The sequence below is a fragment of the Zea mays genome, chromosome 4 (genome assembly GCF_902167145.1).
Source record: "Zea mays cultivar B73 chromosome 4, Zm-B73-REFERENCE-NAM-5.0, whole genome shotgun sequence".
Taxonomy (NCBI): Eukaryota; Viridiplantae; Streptophyta; class Magnoliopsida; order Poales; family Poaceae; genus Zea; species Zea mays.
This window is the reverse complement of record NC_050099.1, coordinates 55,755,197-55,766,753: the sequence shown is the minus strand read 5'-3', so window position 1 is coordinate 55,766,753 and position 11,557 is coordinate 55,755,197. Positions and strand designations below refer to the sequence as shown.

The 11,557-nt window shown below is 47.7% G+C and overlaps 1 protein-coding gene across 1 annotated transcript; it reads left to right on the top strand.

Moving 5' to 3' along the window:
• The first annotated feature begins 7,502 nt into the window (after window positions 1–7,502).
• Window positions 7,503–11,312, top strand: LOC103655286 (dolabradiene synthase KSL4, chloroplastic-like). Its single transcript, XM_023302267.1, is given in 11 exon segments — window positions 7,503–8,069; window positions 8,200–8,422; window positions 8,494–8,675; window positions 8,764–8,884; window positions 8,979–8,990; window positions 8,992–9,077; window positions 9,160–9,493; window positions 9,591–9,689; window positions 9,829–10,044; window positions 10,136–10,277; window positions 10,381–11,312. Coding segments are annotated over 11 exon segments (2,484 nt in total). The 5' UTR covers window positions 7,503–7,615; the 3' UTR covers window positions 10,996–11,312.
• Window positions 11,313–11,557: the final 245 nt, after the last annotated feature.

Here is an 11,557-nt window from a genome sequence, read left to right as displayed (position 1 = left end):
GTCAGATTATTACTTACTAGTAGAAAGCCAAGTTTTAACATTAACCCAAGTTATTAGCCCAATGTATCCTTTCCAAACGGAAAGAATACCACTTACCAGCACCATAACCATGATCAAAACCATCAATCTCATATCCACCTGTACCAAAGTATCTCTGATCAAGTACCACTAATCACTGGAGCTCCCTTGGCCGCTCATAACCGTGAGCACGGCTGATATATCAGTTTCATAACACTCTGCAGAGGTTGTGCACTTTACCCACAAGCCGTGATTCCCTCTCTGGCCCGGGCTTGCAAGACCCTTATTCACTCCCGAGGTGAATGGCCAGGGATTCACTACGAAGCCTTTACAAAGATTCCCCGGGGCTGTAGCCACCCATTAGGTTTCCTAAATGCACCGCACTCCTCCCCAAGGGGCGAACCCAAACTTGGCAGAGCGAGCCGCATACACCGAGCCCCATTGACGGCACGACGGCTAAGTGAACTACACCCCGGATCCTCTAATTATTCAGCTAAGGGCACCCCATTCCACCCTCATGGTTGCACTGTTTTCCCGGGCGGTCATCCATAGAACAGGTCCTTACGGAGAGGCACTCGAGAAACCGCTCGAGCCCCCTTGAAGACCACAAGTACCACATCATCATAAGAAAGGGGAAAACAGCGTATCATAGATAATCTCATCATGTTCATTGATTAGAGTTTGAGCAATAGCATAAAGCTAAACAGTAATAATCCAACCCAGATAGGTAAACAAGGACATGGATAACAAAAGCTAGTCAATCCTTAGGCATAAATGTGTAAGCGGGAGGTGAATTAAATAATGAATAGGACATAGATAGGTCAAGGGACACTTGCCTCCACCAAACGACTGCTGCTCAGGGGCTTCTCCTGCGGATTCCTCGGGCTCTTCAACCGGATCGTTCTCTATGCGAGCGCAAACATACATACATCCACATATTTAATACAAAAGAACAGTACACCATACAAGGGAACATACAAGGGAACAAGTAAAGCGAATATGCATCAAGTATGACATTTGACATTGCATTTGCTATGGTTAGAAAGAAACGGGAAAGGGTCTCGCAGGGGGTTAAATCTTATGCACTAACGATCAATTACAATTGGTTCTTAACAAAAGAATTCTGTTATATGCACTAATGGAAACCTATTTATTTTAAGTTGATCAACATTGAACGAGATAAACGGTTAATCACATGAATCAATTAGCATAACGGAATTTTAAATTAAACTTCCTATTTCAATAACATTAACAATGATTAGCCTACCTAAAATAAAATAACTATGATCACAGAAAGTAAATAAAATAAAATAAAAAAAATAAAAAAAACAGAGGGGGGGGCGGTTGAACCGGCCCTAGGGGCGGTTGAACCGGCCGGGGACAGGGCGCGCAGGGGCGGCCGAGCCGGGGCGGCTGAGCCGGCCGAGCGGCCAGGGGGCGCGGCCAGGGGCCAGGCGGGCGGCCAGGGGCGCGGCCAGGCGGGCGGCCAGGCGGGCGGCCGGGGCGCGCGGCCAGGCGGGCGGCCAGGCGGGCGGCCGGGGCGCGCGGCCGGGCGGGCGGCCGAGCGGGCGACCAGGGCGAGCCGGGGCGCGGCCGGGGGGCGCGGCCAGGGCGGGTGGGCCGAGCCGGCCATGGCGGCGGCCATGGCGCCGAGCGGCGAGGGGAAAGGGGAGGAGGGATGGGGGAGGGGGCTCACCGGCGACGGGGACGGGGCGGGGCGGCCGAGCGGGGCGGCCGATCGGCGACGGGGAGGGGCGGCGCTAGGGCAGGGGGTAGGGGCGGCGGCGGCTTAGGGTGAGGGAGAGAAAATGAGAGAAAATGAGAGGGAGGGAGAAAGAATTGGGGAAAAAGGGGAGGTGGGGGGGCGGCATGGGCCAATTGGGCCCAAGGGGGGGGCGCCAGGGGCGGCTGGGCCGGCCGGGGTCGGCCCACGGCGCGGGAGAGAGAGAGAAAAAGAGGAGAGAGAAAGAAAGAGAAAAAAAAGAAAGAAAAGATCTTCTCCTCATTTTCGAAATCCGATCTTTCTACATGAATGCATTTGCACTTTCAAAGCAATCAAAAGAAATGCAAGGTTCGGCATGGTGCATCAAACAACATAAAGTATTTAGGGTTTTTCATTACACGGGAATTCCAAACCGAATCCCGCTAGAACTTTGGAAAAGGTCAAGGTTTAGCGAGGGCAAAAAGAAAAAGAAAAGGTAACGCCCGAATTTTGGCGAGTAAAGAAAAGAAAAAAAAATTCAACTGCAAAATTCGGGGCGTTACACAATAGCTCTCTCTCCCTCTCCTCTCTAGAATGTCATGTAAAATTACATGCTTCGGTTTGTCGCTAACAATAATCAATTACATGACATGTCCTAACAATAATCAATTACATGACAACTATATAATCTAGGGAGCTATTGTTCTGCCTTGTCCATCGTGGCGTACCCAGGGCATCGAATTGCGTGGGATGCTTCGCTCAACGTTCCTTATCTTGGTTGGATGGTCTATGAAAAGAGACATGTCGTTGAACTGGTTAAAATCCTCTAAATCAGATACACCATCAACTCCTATAGCTTGTTGTTTTCCAGGAAAAACTACATGCTTTGGTTTGTTGGTGCTTTTCTTCTCATTGTTAGAAATGATCTGTTCAGCATAGAAGACCTGTGCAGCACGATTAGCAAGGATCCATGGGTCATCTTTGTAACCTACCTCACTTAGATCAAGAACTCTGACCCCATAGTTGTCTACTGTGACATGTTTGTCTTCAACCCATTGACATTGGAAAACCGAGATATGAAATGTACCATAGTCTAGTTCCCATATGTCCTCAATAAAGCCAAAATATGTAATAATCTCACCAGTTTCATCATCTATGGCCTCGCATCGAACACCACTGTTTTGTGGCATGCTCTTTTTGTCCTTGGACTTTGTACAAAATGTGAATCCACTAATGTCATAGGTTTGCCATGTTGTGACCTAGCGTGATGGTCCAGATGCCAACCCCTTGATGGTTTTTTCTTCTATTGTTTCTCCACGTGGAATGTCCTTCACCATTAGCCATGTGTTGAACCGCTGCTTATGTTGCTTCATTACCCAATCAGTCGTATGCCCAGGATTTTGCTCGTGAAGCTCATTGATGTGTTGTTGGATAAATGGCTCTATTATCGCTAGCTGATGTAGGATGCTGTGATGTGCCTCAAGTACTGTATTGTAATCTGGTGGAATGAAAGATTTCCGTCCTATCCTCCCGCTTCCATACAATCTACCCTCGTGTCGTGACGGAGGCAGACCTATTGCAACCTGATCTTTTAGGATATTATTGCAGAATGGACCTCCGGACTCAATGGCCTCTTCGGTACAGTACCCCTCTATCATGGATGCCTCGGAACGAGCACGGGTTGATACATAGCCATTCAGTATTGACATGAAACGCTCGTACGTCCACATTTCATGCAAGTACATAGGACCCAATGCCTCTATTTGTGGCACCAAGTGCACCACAAGGTGCACCATAATATCAAAGAACGATGGAGGGAAACACATCTCAAACTGGGCTATTGTCTCCACTGCGAATTCCTGAAGAGATGCCAACTCATCACGGTCAATTACCTTTTGTGAAATTCTGTTGAAAAAGTAGCACAACCGTGTGATTGCCATCTTTAAAAACAAAGGATTTATAGCCCTGGTGGCAATAGGTAGGAATGTAGTCAGCATGACATGACAATCATGTGAGTTGTAGTTGGTGACTATCAGGTCTTTCATTGACACAATACTTCGTATGCTAGAGCAGAATCCGGATGGGACTTTCAAATTCTTAAGCCAAACACACATCACATGTTTCTCATCTACATTGAGATTGTAGCTTGCTGCTGGGAGATGATACTTCCCATTTTCTTGAAGAACAGGATGTAGTTCCTTTTTTATGCCTAAATTTACCAAGTCCATGCGTGGATTGAGCCCTTCTTTTGTTTTGCCCTTTATGTCTAGCAAGGTGCCAATTATGCTTTCAAACACGTTCTTTTGAACGTGCATACCATCGATCGCATGCCGCACATCTAACTCTTTCCAGTAAGGCAAGTACTCGAAGAAAATAGACTTTTTCTTGAATATAGCCCCCGAAGCTGGTTTGACATCCTTCCTTGTTTTTCCGTCTTTTGTCTTCTTCCCGAAAACAAACTTGATATTCCTGACTGTTTCAAAAACTCTATGACCTTTATTGTTACCCGATGGAGCAGTAGAATGTAGTTCACCATTATTGTCAAAGTACTTATCCATCTTTCGCATGCGGTACCTGTGTCCTTCCAATAAAAAGCGTATGTGCCTCATGTACACTATCTTCTTAGATGCAGTAAGGGACACGTAAGCAGTTTCATCAATGCATACTGTGCAGCCAACCTTTCCCTTAAACTGGCCTGATAATGTGAAGAGTGCAGGGTAATCGTTGATCGTAACAAAAATAATTGCTCTCAGCGTGAATGAATCTTTACGATACTCATCCAACATTTGAACACCTGTTACCCACAATATTTTCATATCCTCCATTAAGGGCTCTAAAAATACATCCATATCAACTCCAGGTTGTGTAGGTCCAGAAATAAGCATGGTTAGCAAAATGTACTTTCGTTTCTGCATCAACCATGAAGGAAGGTTGTATATGGTGAGGATCACTGGACATGTGCTATGCTTGCTGCTCCTTTCAGCAAATGGATTCATTCCATCAGTACTCAGTGCGAACCTAACATTTCTTGGTTCATCGGCAAAGTCTCGGTGGTTCTCATTGAAATCTTGCCACTGCTTCCCATCGGCTGGATGTCGAAGCTTCCCATCATTTTTGTGCTCATCAGAAGCATGCCAGCTCATAAGTTTGGTATCCTCAGGGTTAGCGAACAAACACCTCAATCGATCGACGACGGGGAGGTACCACATCACCAAAGCAGGAATCTTTTTGAGCACATAATAGTCTACTTCTTTTTCTTTGCTCGTGGATTTTGAAGTCTTCGTTTTGGCTTTCTTTCGCTTCTTCCCTTTAGACACAGATGCAACACACTCTTCCTCTCGATAGTCTTTATTCGTCTTGTACCTACTTGCACCACACTTTGGGCAGCTCTCCAAGTCTTTATAATCATCACCTCGATAAAGGATACAGTGATTTCTACACGCGTGGATCTTCTCCACGCCCATAGTGAGTGGACTGATTAGTTTCTTTGCATAGTACGTGTTAGCAGGCACTTTGTTCTCCTTTGGAAGCATGTCTGCGACAATACTCAAGAACGCATCGAAGCTAGCATCAGCCAGACCATATCTAGCTTTTAACATCAACAACTTTAACATAGACCGGAGCGTCGTGAACTCTTTGGTACAGCCCTTAGACTCGTCGTACAAAGGCTCTTCTGCTGCCTTCTTCAGGGACTCCATACCTTTCATGAAGAACATCGATGGATCTGTATGACGACGCAACATTGCCTCTAACAACTCTGCATCTTCCTCGTCCATAACATTTGGCAGAACATGGGTTCTTTCACGTTCATTTCCTCCGGCGTAACCATGATCAGTAACATTTGGCACTACATGTTCGCTCTGTGGAAGAGGTTGTTGTGTCTCGTGAACGAACTGAAAGTTGTCGTCGATGTTCGCAGGGTTTCCAGCTGTATAAGGCGAAGAGCTACCCTCTTCATGCTTTGTCCAAATTATGTAATCCTTCACAAATCCTCGGCATAGCAGATGAGATATGATTTGTTCTGTGTCATCAAATACAACAGCATTTTTGCAGTCCATGCATGGACAATATATGTGCTTTGTCTTTGTTCTCCAAGCATGGTTCTTAGCGACAACAATAAACTTATGGACCTCAGATATGTATGATGGATCTAGCCTTGATAAGTTATACATCCAGGATATCCTCTCCATCATCACCTGTAAAAAAAGTAACATAAAACACATGGTGAAACCCTATATCCAAAAATGTGGCTAAAATGTGAAACCTTATATCCAAAAATGTAGTTAGACTACTTTATCTCTTCCAATAAAAGTAGTTAGACTACTTTATCTCTAACACATGGTGAAACCCTATATCCAAAATGTGGCTAAAATGGAGGAAAAATGAACAAAATTTGGCAAAAGAAACATAAGCCAAACTTTCCTAGCAACTAATAAACAAAAAAATTTAATACCCAAACCTATCTCTAATACATGGTGAAAGCCTAGTTTCAAAATGTAGTTAAAATTGAGCAAAAATAAACAATAACTGACAATTGAAACATAATTAAACCAACCTTCCATACAACACATTCACCATTCATTAAGCAACTAAATATGTGTTATGGATAAACTTATTTGAGAACTAAACATGAAAAAGGAGAGGGAATAGACAAAAACTAACCATCTTAAGCAACCTCATTTGAGGAAATAGAGAAAATAACCTAGCTATACTCTTCTCTCTCACATGTAAAACCCTAGATCCAAAATGTGGCTAAAATTGAGCAAGAATGAACAAAAATTGACAAAGAAACATAAACCAACATTTCTTATCCACCTTCTTCCAAGAAATGAAGACCAAAACCTCCCCCTTATATTTTTGTGAAATCTGGACCTCCAAAATCGCCTCCAATGGAAGTTGGCTGCGAGCATACAATTCACTGTCGGAGGGAAGAAGAGGGGTATTTATAACAGACAGTTCACTGGCGGTTGGCTTGAAAAACCGCCAGTGGAAACCTATTTCCACTGGCGGTTATCTTAACACAACCGCCAGTGGAAATAGGGTATTTCCACTGGCGGTTGTGTTACACCAACCGCCAGTGGAAATTGGTTTCCACTGGCGGTTCTGTTACACCAACCGCCAGTGGAAACATCCTATTTCCACTGGCGGTTCCCAAGCTGGGCCCACCTCGTTTTTTTACTGGCGCGCGATAACTGAAACCACCAGTGATAATTTATGGGTGCCGCAGGCTATGAGCTCTTTTCTACTACTAGTGGAATGGGCCAGCCCCGATTTATAGAGGGTCGGCGCTAGACCCCCCTGCCACGTGTCCTACACAGTACATGGGGTTGACGCTGACTCCTGCCATGTCGGTACCATGCCTGCGTCGATCGTTGAGATCTAGGCGCCAATAGTATTGATGTTGGCCTGTGTTAGCTCAGCGTCAATGCTATTGATGCCGAGCTAGGGGTCTATTTTTTGAAATGAAACTGCAAAGGACATATTTGTGCAAATAAAACTGAAAAGCGATAAATTGCAAAATAAATAAATAACTGGACTGTGCGATCGTGGAAAATCTCAAGACAAGTTATGTGGTAGTGCATGCATGGGCCGGACGAGTCTTTAGTTACTTCTCCAAACGTGGGCTGACCCCCTTGGCTTGGCGTAAGGAAACGGCAGAATTTCTCAAGTACAAATCCAAATTGACAAGCAAAAGTATGACCGGGAACGGAACTTGTGATTTTTTTTGTCATCATCCTGGCCATATATATAGTTGATTGTTCTATATATAAAAGCCTATCTAGCTAGCATTCTGGAGCTGAAAACATCCGCAAACTGCTCCTTAATTGTATACCCCTAGAGTAGACTAGTGCAATATTATTCCTCACCAGAAATTAATTAACGCTGTTGGTTGCTATGGCTTCGTTCAGCTACGGCGGTGCTCCTCCTCCATCACACTCCGGTCTCCGCCATTACCCCACCGTGCATCGACCAGGACTCCTGCCGGCCACTGCCGCGTGTACGCGTGGCGGCGCAGAGCTGTTGCGGCGGCAGTCACGAGCTACCACCCCGCGCACAAAGCTGGCGGAGAAAATGGTCAGGGAGAAGCTCCTGATGGGTTTGCCGCCGCCGTCGTCGTACGACACGGCCTGGCTTGCGATGGTGCCGGCGCCCGGGAGCGCTCGGGCGTCGCGCTTCCCTCAGTGCGTGGAGTGGATCATGCAGAACCAGCGGAGCGACGGGTCCTGGGGGCTGCAGGGCCGCCAGGGCGATGACCCCTCGCTTCTTATCAAGGACGCGCTGTCGTCTACGTTGGCGTGCGTCCTGGCGCTCAAGACGTGGGGCGTCGGCGACGAGCACGTCGGGAAAGGTCTGTGCAGCCGTGTGCGTGTGCATGATTCTTATTGTATATATATGCATGGCGGCACGGCACGTACGTCTCACGCATGCATGCCAATAATTGTTTCTCTCTCTCTGTATATATATATTTAATCTCCTAGGGCTCCGCTTCATCGGGCACAACTTGTCATCCGTGACGACGTACGGCGACGTTGGATCAAGGCCGGTGGGGTTCAACGTCATCTTCCCCGGGATGCTTGCACGTTGCATCGGCATGGGCGTGGAGATGCCTCTTGCCCCGGCCGACGTTGACGGCATCTTCCGGCTGCGTGACAAAGAGCTACCAAGGTGGTTGGACGTTGATTTCGGTACAAGTACAATAATGTTTCCAAAAACTAACTACGTTACATTGACTACTAATTTGCCGTCAACGTACACAGCTTGGCCGCTGGAAGCAAAGCTTTCAGGGCCTACCTAGCAGAAGGGTTGGGCAACTGGGACGAAGCCATGGCGTACCAGAGGAAGAACGGGTCCCTGTTCAACTCACCGGCAACGACGGCCGCAGCTGCCATCCACAGCTACGACCGGGGAGCAGTGCAGTACTTGGATTCACTTGTCAACTTGTTCGGCAGCTCAGGTACGTATAGTCAGGTGCAGTGCTATTAAAAACCTCACCAACAGACTGGAGAACACCAGTTCCAATCGTCTTTTTTTTTCTTTTGCAGTGCCAGCAATGTATCCACGGATCTTATACGCCCGGCTTCGTATGGTGGATGCTTTAGAAAAAACTGGCATCTCTCGGAGCTTTTCCAGTGAGATCAACGGCATACTTGACATGACATACGCGTATGCATCATGTCCAGAACCGGCTTCAGTTTGTTGTTTGTTAGTACTATGTATGCATCTTCAGTGTTCTCTAATTGATACAATCTGCATGCAGGTCCTGGCTTGGCCAACGACGAGGAGATAATGCTGGACATGACGACGTGCGCAATGGCATTCCGTCTCCTTCGTATGCACGGATATGACGTCTCCTCCGGTACTGTATATATATACAATCTGCATGCCGGTCCTGTCGTCGTCGTCTGCTTTGTTTTGACTCATTCAGCGTCGTTGTGCAGATGCGTCCTTGGGCCAGTTCAGCGAAGAATCCAGTTTCCATGATTCCATACAAGGGTGTCTAGGCGATACGGAGGCGTTGCTGGAACTTCACAAAGCATCGCAGGTTCAGATCAGGGAACAAGAGACGGCAATCCTACGTAGCATTGGGTCGTGGTCAGCTAAACTCCTGGAGCAGCAACTGCGTTCCAACAAGGTATCGAGGAACATAGACCCCGCTGAGGTGGATTATGCGCTCAAACATCCCTTCTACACCACCTTAGACCGGCTGGAGCACCGGCGGAACATAGAACATTTCAAGACAACGGCCATCCAGGTGCTCAAATCAGCATACCGGTGAGAGCTCCTTAATTATTGCCTTATCATTAGCTAGCTTGCAACAGAATGAAGAATTGATCTAAGCAACAATGGTTCCATTTATTGGATGTGGCAGAGCTTGTGTCCCAGCAGGTGAGGAAATTGCAGCCCTGGCAGCTGCTGACTTCCATGCCTCCCAGACTGTGTACCAAGAAGAGCTACAGTGCCTGGAGAGGTCAGGTCCATATATATACTATATAGTAGCATATCAACAGCTAGCAGAAGCAGTGATAGTATATATATATAAAAAACTGACAAAATGTTTAGATCAAAAAAAAACTAACAATGTTTCCCACTTGAATATATATATATAGCTGGGTGAAAGAGCTGAGGCTGCAGGAGCTGGAGTTCGCTAGAATAATGCCGCTGATCTGCTTCTTCCCTCCTGCTGCCACCCTGTTCCCCTGCGAACAACATGAGGCTCGCATGGCAATGAGCAAGCACAACATCCTGTTGACCGTGGTGGATGACCTGTTCGATGTCGGGGGGTCCAGGGAAGAGATGGAGAACCTCGTCAAGCTGGTTGAAATGTGCTGCTGCATTCATCAACTCCACCTGCTAGTGCTAGCTGCCTCATTGCTTGCCCTGTGTTTTAACTCTTTCCTCATCCGTGGCATGCAGGTGGGACGCCCATAACCGAGTTGGCTTCTGCTCTGAGCGCGTGGAGATTGTTTTCCGAGCTATCTACGACACGAGCAACCATCTGGCAGCCAAGGCTGCTGCAGTACAGAAGCGCAACATCATCCATCATCTCGCCGAGCTGGTAATAACAAGTCAACTTTCTCCGATCCTGTGATGATATGAGGAGCAACGAACAACTGACTCCGTCACATCGCGTCGCGTGATTATTCATGCATGCATGGCAGTGGGCGAACACGGTGAGGGCCATGATGGCTGAGGCGAACTGGGCGATGACAGGGCACCTGCCCACCTTCGAGGAGTACATGGCGGCCGGCGAGCCGTCGTTTGGTCTTGGACCCATCGTCCTCGCGTCGCTCTACCTCGTCGGGCCGGAGCTTCCGGAGGACGTGGTCACCTCCCAGGAGTACAACGAGATGTTCCGGCACATGAACGTCTGCGGCCGTCTCCTGAACGACCTCCAGTCATACGAAAGGGAGAAGGAACAAGGCAAGGTCAACAGTGTGCTGCTGCTGCTAGCACTGGAGGAGGAGGGCGGCTCCATCGAGGCTGTCAAGAGGGAGGTGAGGAGAGCCATCGAGGCCTCCAGGATTCAGCTGCTGCGGTTGGTGCTCAGGAATGAAAGCGAGGTGCCTTGGCCTTGCAGGCAGGTTTTCTGGAATATATGCAAGGTGGTGCACCAGTTCTACGTCCACGTGGATGGATATGCGTCTGCCAAACAGATGATGCACTCATGCACGCCGGGAACGCGGTGGTGCATCACCCGCTGCAGATCCCACGCTCGCCGGCCCACATATAATAAGTTCAGCCAGCTGTCCTTGGGCGTTGGTGTTCATTGTTGAATTGAATAATGAAGACTGAATGTCCTAACTCCTATCCATGCAATTCAGCTTTACCAAGCATGATATGTATACTGCATATGACGAACTTTAAGTGTGCATGATGTGCTCATTTATTCCTGGTCCTCTTGTTCAGTGTTGCATTAGGCACACTGTAACCAAAACCCTGAATGTTAATTAGTTGGTGCTCACCACCAATCACCAGTAGCTTCCATGTCTTCGTCGAGAGCCAATGGTCACTTGATACATAAGGCTTATTCAGCTAACCCACAAGTGGTCAGGGGTTTCCGAATAAATAATAAGAATAGTACGTGTTAGAGATGTTCATTTGGGTTGTCCGGCATGGACACAGCCTAGGAACGCTCAAGCCCGGCACAAAACGAACCGTTCCTGGTACGGCACGATAATTGTCCGAGCCATGCCGGATCGGTTCACGGGCCTCGAACCCTGTGTCGAAGCAAAGCACGGCCCGAACAGGCCCAGATCATGTCGGCCGCGGCCGACCCGGCAGCCCACCGCCCATTGGCCCGACACGCCAAATTTCACACAAAAGCCTAGATTACAC